Raw genomic sequence first — 19,685 nt, 5'->3', positions numbered from 1 at the left:
TCACCAATAGTTCATTTGTCATCATATATCGCCGAATGAGATTTGTAGCCCAAATTTTTGTATTTTCACGAGTGATTTTGATAACCATGGATATAAACAGACCTTTTACAGGTGGTTTATAAATCATTGGAAAAGGATTAGGAAGCGGGTGTTGTACTATTGCCAATTTTTTGTAATTTATAGTTAACTAACTTCAAAGTTGAATTTCATGTTTTTTGAAAATTCATACTATTTTTTGTTTGAATTATGTAATTAATGCTAATTAATAGTTAATAAATATTAATTCAATTATTATTAACAGTTACAAAAATTAAATCATATCTTATTTAGAAATTTCAAAACACTATCTATTTTATTTATAGGGAGTTTTAAAAATATTAGTTATGTCATCATTGCCGCATAAATTAAATCATTTATTAAAGCAGTTTTGGAAAATATTAATTCAGTCACTATTAAATTACTAATTCACTACTAATAATTGTTTAACAATAAATTAAACTTTTAATTAAAAATTAGTCCATTTATTAATGATGATTAATATTATTAATTTAATTATTAATAGAGATTATGAAAAATATTAATTCAATTATTACATTGGTTTTAATAAATAAATTATAAAATTATGAGAAAGTTTTATGAAATGTTTTCGTTGGAAAACATAGATGGGCATCTTAAATTAAGCGTAATTCATGAAAATTATTTGATTGTGTTATATGAATTTTTTTTTTTCAATTTGGTGCTGAAATGAATAATCGTGAAAATTACCATTTTATAATATTCTGATATTATAGTCAAATTTATTAAATGTTTGAGATATAAAAGGGATGATGCCAAATTTTTGTAATTTATACTTAACTAACCTCATTGTATTTTTTTAAAATTCATAATAATTTTCAATTATGTAATTAATGTCAATTAGGAATTAATGAAGTATTAATTCAATTACTATTAGTGGTTACAAAAATTAAATTATAAACTTAGGAAATTTTTAAAAAACAAATTTTTTTATTTATGTGGAGTTTCTAAAATATCAACCATTTTACTACTGTCTTATAAATTAATTTTTTTAATTAACAATAGTTATAGAAATATTAATTCGATCACTATTAAACATTAAAGTATTATTAAAAGCAGTTAAAATATTGGCTTCAACTACTAACAAAGATTATGAATAGTATTAACTTAGTTATTGTCAATTTAATAAATTAATTATAAAATTATAAATAGTTTTTTTATGGAAGAATTTTAATATAAAAGTACAGAGGGGATTGTTAAGTAAACCTAATAAATGAAAATTATTTGAGAGTTATATAGGGATATTTTAATTTTGGTGCTAAACAATTAGATAAACTTCATAAAAAATTTGACTTTGTAAAGTTTTAGTAGTTTATACTTAGATAGTTTCATTATTAAATTTTTAGTTTTTCCCGAGAGAAATATTCGACTAATACTAACTCTTACGAGTTAAAAAAGTATGAAATGTTTATTAAATTACTTATACAATCATAATTTTTAAATATTTTAACTAAAAATTATTTATAAAATAAGAATACTTCTCAATGATTAAATTAAAAAAAAAAGAATTAAAAATATTTAGTATCCCTTTAATTAATGGTAAAGATAATTGTATATGGTCCTCGACCTCGTCAAACGTGGCCTTAAGCTTGCAAATTCGGGCGGGTTGAACGAACCAACCGTGGCTTCCGCGTTGTGGAAAGACGAAATGAATTGGAGACTGAAAATTGTCAACTGAAAACAAGAAATAACTCGGGATGGGGTTCAGTTGGGTTTGGACCGGTACTCCGACACCACTGGTCCAACAACAAAATCGAGCTTACCCGAGCTGAAAACCCTAGAGAGAGAGGAGGGAGAGGGAGAGGGAGAGGGAGAGGGAGAGAGCTCTGCTGTGAACTGGAATTTCAGCCTCAATCCATTGTCTCAAGGCTCCGCCTGCTATGCCGGAGGTAGGTTTCCGCTCCATTGGTTCTAATTTTACCCCTACAACACGGAAACACCGGTTTGCTTTTTTTTTTTGTTATGGAAAATCAATGTTGTGCTTTTGTTTTTCTCTAGTTGTTGTTTGCTTGCCTTTATTTTTGTTTTTGTTGTTTTTTTTATGCAATAACAGCCGGAAGTTTGGGGCTGCCAAGGAGTATTATAGTTGAATTAGTGCAGTTGGGAGTTCTGTTGTCGATTTTTGTGAAACAAAATAATAGGGAACAACTTTTGTGCTATTTTGCTTTTAGTTCTGATAGATTGCTTATTGCTGGATAGTACTTTTTTTTGGTGGGCAATTCTCTCTGGTGTCTGGGCCTCCACTGTTGAACTTACACTGTATGTGTGAATGCATATGTATAGAATAATTAGCTGGTTTCGGATGTGCATGTTGTAGATAATATGTAATTTTGGATGATATTTCTATATTTTTTTCAGGAAATTTGTTCTCCCCCTTTTTAAAAATTGCTCCCCACCCCACCCCAACCCAACCCAACCCAACCCAACCCAACCCAAAAAAAAGGCTTGGCAATGTTCATGCAATGTAACTTCATTTAATAAAAATAAATTTATATTTACTGGTCAATTAGTGGCAAACACTGTAATGTAGTGATATTTGTTGTCAAGCTCCATTTGGTTAGCCATCCAAAACTTGTATCCAGATTTTTTTTTGTAAGGGATAACAGTGAATTTCATCTTGTTCATTTTTGTTTTGAGAATGCATTTGGATAATGACGTTTCGAATTTGTTTCCTGAAGTGAAGACATGTTTGATCACACATATCTGGATTGATAGACTGCTCATATAACAGGAATTGCTGTTTGGAAACATTTTTTTGAAAACTTCTTTAGTATCTTATGCAAATAAAAATCCTACTCATAAAAAGGAGACTGACTAATTTATGCTAGACATTACTCCAATTACTTGGCAAAAATGTTTGTTAGAGCCAGACATGAAAGTAATTTGTAAGTATTTTAAAATTTACAAAGAAGGAACTTGGGGGTAGCAATGGGTCAAGTAAAGGAAAGAAGATAAAGAAATCGGGGGATTTTTCAAATTCAGAGAGTGACAATATTAGTGAGTTCGACTGTGGTGGGGGATTGTTGTTGGATGAGATTCGAGAGCAATATGGTTATGTTTATGATTTTTGTGACAAACTAGGGGATTTATCTTATGTTCATCCTCCCCCATTGGAAGATGTAGAGAGGCATCTATTTTTGACAATGATGGGCTGGTTAATAATTTAAATGTAGTGATGGAATTTTTCCTAAACCGGTGGAGGAGATTCCTGAAAAGGAGGTAGAAGCTCAAGATCTTTTGGATAAAATGGATTTAAAGTTGACTAATTTTAGAGGAAATGAAGCCTAATCGATGACAAAATCCAAAAGATGAAGGGTCAAAGAAAGTTAGCAAATTTGAATAGCTCGATTTATTATGATGGAAAAAGTTTGAAAGTGGTCTCCTGAGTTAATTCAGTCTAATTTTATTTTGTGATCTTGAGTTTTTTGCATTCCTTCTTTTTTCTTTTATATGGTGGACTCTTTGTCCCCACACATTGTACCTTCTCTTCTTTCTACTATAGCTTCTTTTATTATAAAAGAAAAATTATACTTGTACTTAAGATTGATTGGCAAATTATACAGGATATATGAAATTTTTTTTTTTTTTTTTTAAGTCAATGTAGGATTCAAACCTATAACCTTTGTGCTAATGCACTGACTCAACACTTAACTATTTGAGCTAATAGGCCAAAAGTACCTTAAAATAATATTTTCTGTTTAACTCAAAGAAAATCATCAAGGCTACTTTGGGACCAACATTTTTGTTTGGAAAAAGGAATGGAAAAGAAAATAATAAGGAAATCACTTTTCCCTTGTATTTTCTCTCTATGCAAAAAAATTACTAAAAATGAAATTTGTTCAAATATAATTAAAAATTAAGAAAATAAAAGGGTTAATAATGTGTAAAATCAAAATTTTATTCATTAATTATTATACGTTTTATTTTCTTTCTCATTTTCCTTGATAACTAAACATGAAAAGATGGATTATTTTATATTTTTCTTTGCTTTCTATAAGTTTTTCCAGTTTCCAAACGAAGCTTTAATAACAATTAGAATAGAGAGATAAAACCATACCATGGACTAGATATATGTTGCCAACAACATCCTCTCCTACTGATAGACTAGAAAGTGCCATCAAATTATTGCTTTACCTCCTATTCAAAATCATATGCAAAATATTGCAGAACTACCGTGAAACTACAGTGAAGTAGACTGCTGTATGACAAAAAGAAACTCGGTCAGATGTACCAGTTCAACATGAGATTATCACTTGTATGTGAAAAGCAGGGAGAAGGATAACCTGTACATGAAGAGAAATATGAGAGCTAAAAGGGAAGGTTTATTAATTTTTACACTAAATGACTGGACAACATCTGTGTGAGCAAAATGAAATCATGCATAAATAGTCTCTGTACTGGGAGAGCCAAAATGGAAGTTTATTTAATTTTTACTCATTAAATTACTGGATATCATTCCTGGGAACATAATGAAATCCTGCATAAATGGTCTCTGTACAGCAATAAATTACATCATAGGAGCTAGGAAGGCTTTCATTACTTGTAAATTGCACTGTTTGGAAAGTGTAAAAAAAATTCCTGGGAACATGTGCAATCCAGGTAGACTCTAGAGGTCAAATGCTTCTGTGTGTGCTATCTCAAGATCACTCCTCCCCTCTTCTTGGGCAACATGCTCCTGAATTTAAGCTCGAGTTGGTTAATCAGTTTCATTTTAGTGGCTAAATTATGGTATATGTTCTTGAATATCACCTACAATTTCTAATCTTAATGACGAAAATTTGTGCGTTGCAGGGCCATGAAGATTAGGAAGTAGTTAAGTCCAAATTTATGATTCAAAATGTGATAAGAGTATTTGAAGCTCAGAGAACTCCTCATTCTTCATTCATTTCATTCTAAGAATTAAAAATTTGAGTTGCCATTTTATTGCCCTAATATGAATCTTTCATTTATACAATCAACATCCCACAATCATTGTTAGATGCTTTTAATCAGTTTATCATCAATAAAATTAGATAATTTTCTGTACATACCTCTGAGACAGTGCATCATTCTGTACGCAATTCTAGTTACTGATGGAGCATGTATTAAAAGTTTTAAAAAATAAAAAGCCAATCCAAAATCAAATCATGCATATTTAAATTGCACTCAAATGAAGCTGACACATGTAACTCCCTCTTTAATTGCCAAGAACAAATTAACATAAAAGTGAGACTTACGCTTTTCTATTTTTTCATTATGAAGCATTAAATAGCATACTCTACTGAGCCAAATTGCTATAATAATCCCAGTTAAATTGAGATTTTCTTTTGTTATGTTCCATATTCAAAACTTCATTTTCTTCCCTTTTCCTGCATTTTCTCACCAACTAAATAGTGAATAATATCCAACCATTAGCACCAAAAATAAAGAAAGAAAAGCTACCCATATTCCTCCTAGGAGTGAAGATGGTCATGCATAGAAGATGCGAATGTTCACTTGTGGGGACCATTGGAGCTCAGAATGGCCATAGTATTCTGGGGTTCATAAGTCTTCTTCTTCTTTGTGTTTGGGCGTCTTGCTTTTGGAATCTGAGAAAATCTCAGTCAACTCGGTGCTGATTGTTTTCCTGAGAGATACACTGCAGAGACATGAATATGAAGATTTAAATATTTAATACAAACCCAAACCCGAAGATGAAGATCAATTGACTAGAAGCATCGCAAGATCTCCCTGGCAGTTGATTGCAAGCTTTGACAGTGTAAATGTAGGCACATGAGAGAGAGAGAGAGATCAAAAGGCCCCATGACTGTCAGGACTTAAGGCCTAAGGGTGGGGGTAGGGAAGGTTTATCCTTTGTTTTGATCAAATCTCCAAATCATATCCTTCAAAGGCGTATTATAAAGGGCTGCTTTGAATACTACTCTGAAAATGGCTTCCTGAAAATGACTAAAACAAATGTCTTTCCCTTGGTAATTTTTGTATTGCACATTTTTAGAAAACTCAAGCAAAAGGGCTCTTGGTTTTCTGGCATCAAATTTTTAATGAGAAGACAGCATCCTGCGTTAAATGTGAATGATTTGGTTAGATGAATTAAATCAGGATTGGCAAGTGCCAAGTTGCTTGGATGCTGCTAAATTGTGAATGACCTCTACGGAACAAGTACAATGGTAGAAGTATACATGTATTTTTTCAGCATGATTGGGAAGATTTTCTGAGCCAATTTTAAAATATTTTTTACCGTATATTTCTTTTCTTTTTCTCCCCTTGGGGGATGGTTTATCCTATCCTTGTATTTTTGTCTTCTTTCCAATACATTTATATGTATTTTCATATAAAAAATAAGGGGACAAGAAATTATTTTAAGGGCACTTATGATTTAGGTATACTTTGGAACAATGTCTATACTGTTGTACTGACAATTTTTTTATATAAGAATTTTGCATTATGTCCTAACTGCCTTCTTGTTTTTTTTTCCTCTCTAGTTTTGAAAACTTCTTTTTTAATATAATTCTTTTATTTTAACATCTTAGATGTCCAAGCCTGTATATGTATGAGTGCGAGGGTCTAACTGTCTATCTATATGCAGAGATTTCTTTGAATTATGTACTTATTTTACCTGATGGTCCTACTTACATTGATTTGCAATATTGATATCTATCTTTATTTTGTCAGAGGGGGATAATTATGAAAAGCTCTTTAGAGATTGTGCAGAAATAGCGGGACCTGTTTTTAGAAATCACACACTCAACAACCATGGATGTTGAAGTGGTGTATGCAGAAGAGGAAAACATGCAAATTCGTGTCACAGAAAATGCTGAACCTAATAAGCTTGACAAACAGAATATAACTGAAAATTCTGTGGAGAGAGAGGTGCCCAAGCAGGATGATGATGGCAGTGCAATACCACAAGTTGGTATGGTGTTTGAGTCTGAGGATGCTGCCAAAACCTTCTATGATGCATATGCCAGGCGTGTGGGTTTTAGCATCCATGTTGGTCAGTTCAGCCGTACCAAGCCTGATGGGCCAATTATTTCTTGGGATTTTGCATGTTCCAGAGAGGTTTTCAAGAGGAAAAATGTTGAAACCTGCAATGCCATGCTTAGGATAGAGAGAAAGGATACCGATAGTTGGATTGTGACAAAATTTGTAGAGGATCATAACCATTCTACTGCAACCCCAACTAAGGTTCATTACCTCCGGCCTCGTAGGCATTTTGCTGGTGCTACAAAAAATGTGCCTGAAACATTTGATGCCTCAAGTGATGTTTATGTTTCCATGGATGGAAATCATGTGTCTTATGAATCAAATCGTGGTGTTAGAAATACCTCTCCTGTGGATTCCAGTCAGCCTCCTAGGATTGTTGGGCCAGCAAATTATATCAGGCCTTGTGGTCGAAGGAGAACCCTTGGAAAAGATGCTCAAAATCTTCTGAACTATTTTAAGAAGATGCAGGCTGAAAACCCTGGTTTTTATTATGCAATACAACTTGATGATGATAATCGCATGACTAATGTTTTTTGGGCTGATGCAAGGTCCAGGATGGCTTATAATGACTTTGGTGATGCAGTAATTTTTGATACAATGTATAGACCAAATCAGTTTCAGGTTCCATTTGCTCCATTCACAGGCATGAATCATCATGGTCAGATGGTATTGTTTGGCTGTGCATTACTTCTAGATGAGTCTGAATCTTCCTTCACATGGCTCTTCAAGACGTGGCTATCTGCAATGAATGATCATCCTCCTGTCTCTATAACCACTGACCAAGACAGAGCTATACAGGCTGCAGTAGCCCAGGTGTTCCCAGGAACTCGCCACTGCATTTGCAAGTGGCACATCTTGAGAGAAGGCCAGGAAAGGTTAGCACATATATACCTTGCTCATCCTTCCTTCTACGGAGAGCTGTATAGCTGCATCAATTTTTCTGAGACAATAGAAGATTTTGAATCATCATGGGGCTCCCTACTTGATAGATATGATCTCTGTAAAAATGAGTGGCTTCAAGCTGTGTATAATGCTCGCAAGCAGTGGGCCCCTGTTTACTTTCGGGGCACTTTCTTTGCTGCGCTTTCTTCAAACCAGGGAGTCAGCTCCTTTTTTGATGGATATGTGAATCAGCAGACCACCATACCTCTATTCTTTAAGCAGTATGAAAGGGCTCTAGAAAATTCATTGGAAAAGGAAATAGAAGCAGATTATGATACAATGTGCACTACACCAGTATTAAAGACACCATCACCAATGGAACAGCAGGCAGCAAACCTATACACCAAGAAAGTGTTCACAAAATTTCAAGAGGAGTTAGTTGAAACATTTGTGTACACTGCAAATAAAATTGAGGATGAAGGGGCAGTCAGCAAATACAGGGTTGCAAAATATGAACATGATCACAAGGCATACATAGTCACATTGAATATTTCTGAGATGAAATCAAGTTGCAGTTGTCAGATGTTTGAGTACTCAGGCCTTCTATGTAGACATATATTGACTGTCTTTACAGTAACAAATGTTCTTACACTTCCATCTCATTACATATTGAAGCGATGGACAAGGAATGCCAGAACTGGGGTTGGGTTAGATGAACAGGATCCAGATCTGCAAGGTATTGAGTGTCTGACATTGCGCTTCAACAGTCTTTGTCGTGAAGCCATTAAATATGCTGAAGAAGGAGCAATTGCTGTAGAGACGTATAATGCAGCAATGAGTGCTCTAAGAGAGGGTGGGAAGAAGATTGCAGCTGTAAAGAAAAACGTTGCAAAAGTTACACCTCCTAGGCCTCAGAGCAGTGGAAATAGTCAGGATGACAGTAGCAAGAAGATACCGGCTTCTGAGATGGCTCCATCACTGTGGCCTTGGCAAGATGCAATGCCACATCGTTTTAATCTTAATGATGTTGGAGTTCCTGTTGCTGATTTGAATCAGCCTACCATGGCACCTGTGTCCCTTCACCGTGATGTTGGCCCTCCAGATAGCACGGTAAAATACAGATGATTTTTCGTCTTTTTTTTTAGTAGAAAGTATTACTAAAGAAGGGCATAAGACGTTGCCTATCCTTGTACAAAAGAAACTCATTTACATGATAAAAAATCAATGATATATAAGGTATCCTGAACATATGCCTCACTTTTCCCAGTATACCAAAAATGTAAACCATTTAACCACCAATCTTTGAGTCTTGTGAGTGAGGCCTTTTCTCTGTGCAAAGTTCTCCTATTCCTTTCCCTCCACACGTTCCAAAAATGGTGAAAGGGATCAACCTAGTGATTTTTTTTTTTCTTATATTTAGACATGCCCTAACTCCATCCAGACCTCACTTTTGAAATATAAAATTTACCAACACAAGTCAAGATATGGCCAAATAAAAAGAATGATGTTCCAAAAGTCTATAGGCCATCTGTAGTGGAGTAGAAGACTAAAAGATGATGGATTGTCACAGCCACTTCTACTTGCAAAAGTAACCTCAATTGGCCCAGATCTTCCTTCTCTGTCAAATAGTGTCAGTGCTCGAGATCTTCTGCAAAGCTGCTTCCCCAGCAAAAGAGGGTAAAAAACCTTAACCCTTTTTAGGATCACTAAGTTGACATTAAATTTTGTATAGGAAATTTTATCTGATCTTCATCCATTCCCTCTTTTAATGTCAATATTCTATTTGCGAAGCAACCCTGAAATTCGAGAAAGCCTTATGAATCCTAAACTTGAGCATACTTCTCAAAATAAGTATTCCTTGAAATAGCACCTCTAATGTAGATCTTGCTGGAGCTAACTAAGGCATCCTTATTTCTTCACAGCATAAAGAGATCAGGGGAATTGTAACATTCAGAGGATGCCAGTGCTTTCACACCACCTATCATGCCAAAAAAGAAAAATTAAAAGCTCATTCTCAATGCCTAACTCAAACTTGACATGCTGCATGATGTGTTCCCGTTCCTTTCTAGTGTACTTCCACATGCCATCACCAGTACAGATCCCTATCTTCCTCTGTAATCTGGCCATTACAGTCCATCCCATGGTTAGCCCCTAAAACCCTCCTCCATAAAGCTTCTTTTCCACTATGAAGCAACAAATCCTCTAGAAAAGCTTTATTAAAGAGCACGAAGGATCTGAATTCCAACACACACTTCCCAAGCATAAGAGAAGTCTGCCCTCTTTTGAAAGATAATGCTCATTTGGTTAAGGTTTTGGATGCAATTTTTTTTATCTAGAAATACAGGATTCAAAGAATACAAAAAAATCACATTTGGTTAAGTTTTCTCAAAAATCATTCTTTTGGAAATATATCCAAAAGCACCCCTAAAAATACAGGTTTTCAGGAAACGATTTTAAGGAATATCCTCCGTTTTAGGGTACATTTTTTTGGATACAATGAAAACACAGGATGTGTGGTATAACCCCCTTTTTAACAACAACAACAACAATGACGACGAAGACGACAACAACATTATTATTATTGTTAACAAATTGCCACTTTTATCTACCTTAATCAAACGCGGTTCCACTGTTTTCATTTCCGAAAACAATTTTGAACGCAGCTAATATAACACGTTTTTGAATATAAAAAAATAAATGAAACAATCTCGTGTTTTCATCTTCAAAAAACAACAATTTGGAAACTCATTTTTGGATCCTTAACCAAACAGGTCCTAAGTTTCTGCTTCACTTAGTAACTTTCTTCTTGGATTTCTCAACAATAATTTCCAACACTCTCCTTTTCTCTAAATTTAGGTCCAAGAGATACTCTGGAATGCACTAAGGGAAGAGATTGGAGTCTGCACCTCAATGCGTTGGCCAATAAGCTTCCTTCTGCCTCTTCTCCCAGTATTATTGACTCACTCTTGATCAAATTAATTTTAAGCCTAGAGACTGCTTCAAAGATTAGAAGAATGGACCTTAAGTTTGGAATTCACTTGCCGAAAAGAATGGTGTCATCTGCAAAAAGGTGAGACGCCCTCAATCTTTGCCCTTTCTTCTAGTTACAGACCAATCTAAGTGCACAGCTTCCACAGCCATCTGGCTCATTTCTTCTCATACTGTTTTTCTATTGAATGGTTTCCCTTTCTTCTACTGAGAGAGGAGGGTGTGCGTAAAAGCAGAACCTAGATCAAATGTGAAGCATTGGCTGCAGCCGGCGCAGACAATGATGCATTTAGCCAAATACCATGCTTACCAGCCTCATGCAGCTTTGGTGGCATCTTACTTTGATATTTCAGCATTGAAATAAACAATAGTGAGGATTAGGGGGTGGACAAGGAAAACCAAAAAACTGAACCAAACCTCAAACTCAAATCAACTGAATTGAAGAATTGATTTATCATTTTTTTTTTTCGGTTTCGGTTCTGGGTTTTCAGTCTTTTTTGGTTAATGGTTCTGTATCGGTTCAGCCCATTAAATAACAATTAACTGAACTGAACTAATCTATGATAATTATATAAAAATATTCTATGAAATTATATATTTTTTGTAACAATTTGGGACTTGAGTTGGTTACTTTTATGTTATATTTTTAGTATTAGGGCTTGGAGTATGGATTTTGTTTATGTCCAATTCATGGGTGGATATTTTAAAGCTTATGTAAGATGTTAATTAAAAATTAAAAATTTGAAGGCTTCTTATTGGTGCTTGAATTTTTACTTTTTAAAGGGCAGCCCAGTGCACAAAGCTCCCACGTATGCGGGGTTCAGGGAAGGGGCGAATCACAATGGGTCTATAGTGTGCAGCCTTACCTTGCATTTTCGCAAGAGGCTGTTTCCACGTCTCGAATCCGTGACCTACTAGTCACATGGTGACAACCTTACTATTTGAAATCTGCAATTTACGTGTTGATTTATAATAGAAGAAAAAAATATTAATTTACGGTGATTTTAAAATTTTAAAGTGGATTTGATGGTTTGGTTCGATTAACCATTGGATATCGGCCTAAAAACCGGTTAACTAAATTTTAATTGCTTGAACGGTTTGGTTTCAGTTAGCATTTTCTGGTGAACTGAAATGTCAATCCAATTACTGGTTTGATGGAATGGTTCAGTTAAATGAACCATGCCCAGGCTAGTGAAGATAGAAGGTCCCTCCTGTTTTATGCCTCTGAAAAGATTGGAAAAACTTGCCAGACTCACATTGATTGGAATCAAGAAACTCAGGAAATGCATTTCCTCACCCTTTTAAAACACAAGGAATTGAAGCCCACTCTTATGGCGCATAAAAGAGTAGGTGTTTGGAATTATGATTAAATACATTCTCCACTTCACACATGCACACTTCATGGCTATTACAGAAGCACAAGTAAGCTGTCTTTCCTATAAAAAGCATTTCAAAAAGGTCCCACAACCTTCCCATCACTTTCTTTAGTCTGAAAACTAACGCTTTGGAGATTGATTTTATACACTTCTCCTACCAAACTGATAGGGTGAAGTTCGTCAGTATTAGTTTATCCATTCTTCTAAGGAATCAAAGCCACGAAGATTGGGTTCATGCTGTTAGTGAATTCACCTCTAGCAGTAGATCTTCAAAGAGTCTTTACAAAACCCCCTTTACCACCTCCTATCTGCTTGCCCCTAGTAGTCATAGTGAGACTGTACTGGACTAGAGCTTTACCTCCATCACCCTCAATTAAGCGATGTGGCTATTTCCTCCCTGAAAGGTTGTTCAAGTCAATTACCCACTTGCTGCCCATGCTTTCAAAAGCCATATGACCATACCCCTTGAAAGAGGTGTCAGAGTGAGGAGACTTGTAGAAATTCGATACAGATGCCTTTGTCTCACTTTCTTCTCCAAAAACTTCTCATCAATCTCCACTTTGTTGAAGAAATTATACCTTATACCCATGATTTTTGCTCCATCCCAACCGCATTCCTGAGGAGCATTCCCTTCTCTGTTTCCATATGAATTTTACTATGAATTGTTTGTATTTATTTTTTGGCTGAGTATTAGACCCATTAGATGTGCCTGTTTGTGTGTGCATATAAATTTGTTTAATCAGTACTAATGAACTGTTTATAAAAAAGTTTTTGCAGTCTTTGACTATCTTATGTTTATTAGGTGGTTCTTACGTGTTTTAAGTCCATGACTTGGGTCATTGAAATTAAGAATTCAACACCTGCCAGTAAAGTAGCTGTCATCAACTTGAAGGTATGCTATTTTATTTCTATTGTTCAGCACTATTATTGACCCCCTGCAACTGATTTTCATTGTTTGTTGGACTTTTCTTCCATTCACGTGTTGATGATTGTTTTCTCTCCAGCATTAAATACTGCTTAGATTTGGTGCTATAGTAATTATTATACATAAAATAAATCAACTCGATGTATCTTCTAATCTAAGATAAATTGTAACTGCCAGAAAGCTAAATACCATCGTTGCATGCAGTTTCTATTAGGATAATCTAAAGGTGTTTAAAGTCACTATGTTCCAATATACTTCATTATGGTTAAGCATGTGAACATTGGTAGTGTTGTGATCTGTATTATTTGGATGACTTGAATTTTCCTTCATCATCCCCTAATATTTCTGTCTAATTCTTTTTTTCCCACCTTATTTTTCATAGCTGCAAGATTATGCCAAGACTCCTTCAGGAGAGACAGAAGTGCAGTTTCGGCTAACGAGGGTCACACTAGAGCCTATGTTAAGATCCATGGCCTACATCAGTCAACAGCTCTCAACACCAGCTAATCGGGTTGCCGTTATCAACTTGAAGGTATGCCCAGATTTTTTTAACTGTGTTCACTTCCTCTTTATCTTCTCTATTTTTTCTTTGCTTACAAATTATTTTAGAGAAGTCGCATGTTATTTCTTTCCGTCTTGATACTGGGGGACAATATTAATGATAGAGCACTACTTGGTTTTTGTCAACTTTTTGTAATTTTGTTAAGCATAAGAGGTTTGAGGATTATTTCTGTCACAAGAACTATATTGTTTGTGCTGCAGCCACAATTAAATTGTTACCAGGGCGTCCCCCCCCCCCCCCCCCAAAAAAAAAAAAACTGCAGTTAAATTGTCATCATGTGGTGACGTCATTGGATGAGCTCAATTTTTTTAATTTTTTTTTAAAAAAGCAGTGCTTTTACCCGCTTCATTGTGGTGCCTTGCCTGAACTTGTGCATCAATTTAGTCTAACCAACGATGACCACAACTGCATTGCATCATTCTCAAGAGGTTGCTAATTTGATCTTCTTGCAAGTAAAATTTTGATTTCCTGAAGGACAGGAAATTTGGTTGAATGTTGGGAAAACTAAGAAACTAAAAAGAAAAAGAGTCGGAGCGAAAGCTTAAAATGCTACAGTAATTATGATGTGAAGGGTTCAGGAAGGACTACTTGAATAAGTTATCTTAGTTTTCCTTTTCCTCCCTTCTCTTTTTGTGTTTATGTTTCTTTATTCTCGAGGATGGTTTGTTCTTAAGCTTGTACATCCTTTTGCTCTTGCTTGATAAAATCTAATTTGCTAAAAAAAATACTGGGGCTTTCGGGGATTTGCATGAGTCTCAAGGATATTGCTTTGGGTATTTGTCTTGAACGTCATAAGGCAATGTTGAGTGCTTATGCCCGTCAAATTCAGTGTTAACACTTTTGTTTGTTGTCCTTGTGAATGCTTGAAATATTTATATTTTTTACTATTTGTATATTTGCTTGTATTTCTTAGCTTCAAGATACCAAGGCGACTTCTGGAGAAACCGAGGTAAAATTTCAAGTGTCCAGAGACACACTGGGTTCCATGCTAAGATCAATGGCCTACATCCGAGAGCAGCTTTGACAGCTCGTAAGAGGTTTTCTTGTCAATTCATTCTTATTACATTCTGGTATGTGCCTTTTGAAGAATGATTTTGTGTTTTTTTGCTGGATCAATTGAAATGTCTAACATTGCCATTGCCTGACAGATCAATTAGGTTTAGACAATAATTTACAAAAGCACAAGACATTTAAAGATTGTCTATTTAAATAGCAGTAAACGGAAGAACATAAACCAAGAATATTAAGCTTTAAAGTAGATTAGGCAGAAAAAGTGCGTCATTTATGACATTGCAAATTAGTTCTGCCAAGTTGAAGTTAATGTAGTTATGACAGCTTTGTATTGCTGGTTGTTAATACAACAACAACAACAACAAAACCAAGCCTTATTCCCACTAAGTGGGGTCGGCTATATGAATCATTTTCCGCCAATTTATACGATCATGGACCATTTCTTTTGATAGATTTAAGGATATTAAATCCTTACTCACTATCTCCTCCCAAGTTATTTTTGGTCTACCCTACCCCTTCTACTACCCCCCAGTAACTAAGTCACTCTTTCTCACAGGTGCACTATAAGGCCTACATTGCAAGTGTCCATACCATTTGAGTCGTCCCTCCTTTATCTTATCTTCTATAAGAGCTATACCTAACTTATCACGAATATGTTCATTCCTTGATACCTATTACAAATTACCTATAACAAATTATGAAAGTCTTGTTGGTCAACTATGTAGCTTAACGTTTTTGTTGTTCATTCATATATTGTAGCAACGGCGTTGTTTTCTTCTGTAACCTATAGGCTATTGAAGTTTACATTGTAACCCAACTGGAAGTTTGTTCTGTTTACCTGCCATGCAATTTACAGGTCTGCAGTATTGCAAATGGTTGAGGATATTATTTGCCAGAATTCAGTTATTTGCTTCTATAATTATACTCTTTCAGTCTTTGAACATAAGATAGCATTAGCAATAGAACTAAATGAGCTTCCATTAGTGGCTAAATAGGAAGATTTGATGGAATGTGATAAATATGGGAAGAGTTTTTAGATAGCAAAATAACTATGTTAGGCCTCACATTTTGAATAGCAAAAGAAGTTAACTGTGTCAGGCTCCCTGTTCTTGTTTTTTAATAAAGTGATTAGAGCTAACAATTTAATTGGGAGTGCTTTTGTTTACTCTTTTTCTCTTTTTAATTACAATTACTTCAGATAGTTTTTTGTCTCCTTAGCTACTATTGATTGGTGTCACTGTCAAAGAACCTACTCGAACGCACGTATATTCTTTGAATCAAATGACAATTAATATGATTAGAATATTGAAAAATGCTAGAGAACACAAACTAAAAGGCATGATAACTTATAAAATATAAATACTAATTATGATTATTTTACTTTATTTTTAAACTCCATTTTTAGTAGTTCAAGAATAATCCTGTTGTATGTTGAGGTTAAAAAAATAGTTGAATATTTTTTGCACGATATGTATATTTTCATTTTTAGAAATTTATTTTAAATTTTTATTAAAATTGTATACTCAATGATTTAATTCATTATTCACAAAGTGAATTTTAGATATTAAAGTATTGCGACAGTGACAAGTTGTCGTAAGAGAGTTAAATTGTTGCATAGAAACTGAAAGCCAGCAACACTGCCAAATATGTTGTCCCCGCTCGCATACCGAGGCAGAAAAAAGAGACAAAAATGACAGCAAAAAACTCCACAATCTTTCCTGTGTGGCCCTTAAAATAGTGGTTTACATTAGAGCATTTACTTTTTTATTTGAAGTGATCTGTATTTGAAATTTGTGTCATTTGGTGTGTTTTTTTTTTTTTTCCTTGCACACAGTCCGTGGGCAAAGTAATCAATTGGGGCAGAATCAATCTTTAGCAGGTTTGAGATCCTAACCCAGACGGGGGTGATAAAAAAACTGTGGCAATAAAAGCATTGAAGATCTTTCCCCTTCAGGATTATAACCAGTTGTGTACAACGTTAAATGTCCCATTGATGACACTGAAAAGTAGCTGTAATTAGGTAGTTATCACTAACCTGTTTTCCCTCATTTTTTGGTTTCTAAGAGTATAGCCCATCATTACCGTGTAAGCATGCATTAGAATTTGTGTACATGTTAAGTGTATTTCAAGGTAGGGAAATAGTGTGTTTTTCTTTTTTATTTTTCCTGTTGGATGATCGTGATGCTTCGCGTTCGTGATGGTTGATACAGATTCAGCTTATAGGCTTTCTTTTCTTCTTGTTTTATGGTTGGACATTGTAAAATTTCTTTTGTTATTTTGTGATTAGTAAAGTTTACTGATTATTCATTACCTGAACAGAAGCTCAGTCTGCATGAAATTCTTCTCTGATTTAAGTTTATGGGTAATCCTGAATGAACATACAGGGTTCTATGAGGATAAAATTGGCCTCTTCCTGATCTCTCTCTCTCTCTCTCTCTCTCTCTCTCTCTCTCTCCTCCGTTTCTTCTCCTGTTTGCCGTTCAGAAATGAATTTCTCTCCTTTTTTTTTTTTTTTTTTTTCTCAAGCATGACAAATCATAGAATGCATGTGCAGAGGGTTCAATTTTTGGGTTGGAAAGAGCACAGATTGTCTTGGCTAGGAAGTATTTCTCAATTTCTGTACACGGGTATATTTCTATATCGTCTGTTCAGGCATTATGATATAAGGGCGTGTTTTTTCAATGGCATTACAACTTTCAACGTCCAGTTAAACCATTGGTTTTCCAGCATTGCTTTGAATATTATATTTATGATTAGGGCTGGAAGCTAAGTAGAGTCTTGTGATGCTCAAACTTGTTCATTAAATTTTTAACTAAGCTCGAGTGTGAGTTGAATTTAGACCGAGCTTTAATGTTCTGCTCAATCTTATTTGTTATGCAAATGAATGAACTAACATTACTCATTGAGTCAAGCTACATGCATGTCTATTGACGATTTGTTTCTTTTAAAACCTTTAATTTTGAGAAAGGAGAGATTTTTGTTAGGCAAAAAGGTGAAAAATAGTTATTATTATTATTATTATTTGCCCCATGAGGTTAGCCTATTGCTACTGGCCTTGAGCATTAGTCTTATCATTAAATTCATATTGCGAAGTTTGAGTTAAATAATTTTATGCACAAAAAACCTTTTAGCTCCATAAGCATAATTTGACTTTATTAAACAAGCCTATAAATTATTCTAATTTAAACTTGTTAAACAAGTCTAAACTGTGCCTATAATTGAGCTGTCCATGAATTGAGCTTATTCATGTTGAAACTTGCCTTGTTTACTAAACAATACGCAAAATAGAGGTTGAAAATTTTTTGTTTCTAGAATGAATGGACCTGGATGAGCTCTTTTTTGATTCTAGCTTCTAAGCCACTTGTGAGTAACATGGTTCATTTGCAGCACTACTTATGATGGCTAACAGGAAATTGTTGGTCGTTGGGGCTTTACCAATGTTTATTTAGACATAGGGCTGCAAACGAGCCTAGCCAAGTCCGAGCTCTAGCGAGCTTGAGCTTGGCTTGTTTATTTAAGCAAGCTCGAGCTTAGAATTTTCTAGTTGAGCTTGACTTGTTTACCATATGTATATATAACTCGAGCGTGACTCAACTAAAGCTCATTTCGCGTATAAATGAGCCAAACTCGAGTTTGAGTATGAGTTCGAGCTTGAGCTCAAACTTGGCTCGACTAAAGCTTGTTTCAAACTAATAAATGAACCAAGTCATTAACTAATTAAATTAATTAATATTTAATAAATATAATTTGAGAAAAATATTTTTTAAAGTAAAAAAAGTTTAAAATCAAACGTTTAGTTTGATTTATAGAGTTTGTTCACGAGCCTAATATCGAGCTAGTTCATGATCTCAATATCGAGTTACTAAATGAGTTGGCTCGTGATCTGTTTGTTAAACGAGTCGGCTCGCGAACTATTAAACGAGCCAGCTCGCTCAAGTTCGGCTTGTTTAGTTGATGAGCTCGAGCTTGGCTCGTTTAACTTAATAAATAAGTTTGAGCAAGCTACTAACAAGTCGAGCACTGAGTAGCTCACGAGTGGTTCGACTCATTTGTAGCTCTATTTGGATGTATGACTAATTTGATATGTTAATTGAATTAATTAAAAATTTTCATTAAATTATCAATTGAATCAAGTTGAATAAACTACAATATCAAATAAAAAGCAAATCAAATTGTGATCAATTAATATAGTTAATTAAATTTAACTAAATTATTCTGCTCATTATCTTAATATATATATTTTTTGTAAAGCTATGCAAATCATAAAGTGAGCAAGACACTTAAATATTTGAAAATTTCATGACAACATCCTATTAATTACATAATCAACATCTTAGAGGGTGCATTTGCGCTCATTTAAACCAATTGAGTTCAAGTTGATGAATCAATAACTGAAAATTGAGAAATGAAAATTTAGTACTAAATCTTAATCAAATTAAATCAATCAAATTTGATTGGTTTAGTTGATTAATTCAAGCTAAAATTGAATATTGCTCAGTGCTACCTAGAGAATTAAATCTTTCCTCCCTGAAGTGAATGCAATGCAAACCATTAAAAAATAATTATTGATCATCTATCATATTAAATAATTATTAAATCAGCCCATAAATACGAAATTTCAGCATTTTCAAATGAATTAAATAGAGGACATATGTTGATCTTAATGGCAAGATCCCATATGTCACCACTTGAGTTAATAGCACCAGAGTCAAGAACAAGAGCAGGGGATTCTCCTGGGCATTTGAGAGCAGCTTATTCTATAGCAGCTTCTTCTTTTAAAGGCAAAGCCCCTAGAGACTCATACAAAGAAAAAAAGAAGTTCCATGCCATGACACTTGCTTTCATATTTCCTAGTATCATCCCGATGTCCATTGCTGTAACATTATTTGCTCTGTTATACTTA

At 34.4% G+C, this 19,685-nt stretch overlaps 1 protein-coding gene across 3 annotated transcripts; it reads left to right on the top strand.

Moving 5' to 3' along the window:
• Nucleotides 1-1,660: 1,660 nt before the first annotated feature.
• On the top strand, nucleotides 1,661-17,092 carry LOC131166341 (protein FAR1-RELATED SEQUENCE 3-like). 3 transcript variants are annotated; one of them, XM_058124805.1, is made up of 6 exons: nucleotides 1,661-1,964; nucleotides 6,727-9,030; nucleotides 13,087-13,176; nucleotides 13,592-13,741; nucleotides 14,685-14,801; nucleotides 16,617-17,092. In XM_058124805.1, exons 2-5 carry the CDS (start codon nucleotides 6,808-6,810, stop codon nucleotides 14,793-14,795), a joined length of 2,574 nt encoding a protein of 857 aa, XP_057980788.1. In that variant the 5' UTR covers nucleotides 1,661-1,964; nucleotides 6,727-6,807; the 3' UTR covers nucleotides 14,796-14,801; nucleotides 16,617-17,092. The 3 variants fall into 3 exon arrangements, with proteins under 3 accessions (XP_057980788.1, XP_057980786.1, XP_057980787.1); XM_058124803.1 differs by having other exon boundaries at nucleotides 1,745-1,964; nucleotides 14,685-14,808; XM_058124804.1 differs by having other exon boundaries at nucleotides 1,745-1,964; nucleotides 14,685-14,841.
• The last annotated feature ends 2,593 nt before the right edge of the window (nucleotides 17,093-19,685 follow it).

The sequence above is a fragment of the Malania oleifera genome, chromosome 10 (genome assembly GCF_029873635.1).
Source record: "Malania oleifera isolate guangnan ecotype guangnan chromosome 10, ASM2987363v1, whole genome shotgun sequence".
NCBI classification, from domain to species: domain Eukaryota; kingdom Viridiplantae; phylum Streptophyta; class Magnoliopsida; order Santalales; family Ximeniaceae; genus Malania; species Malania oleifera.
This window is presented reverse-complemented; position numbering and strand designations above follow the sequence as displayed.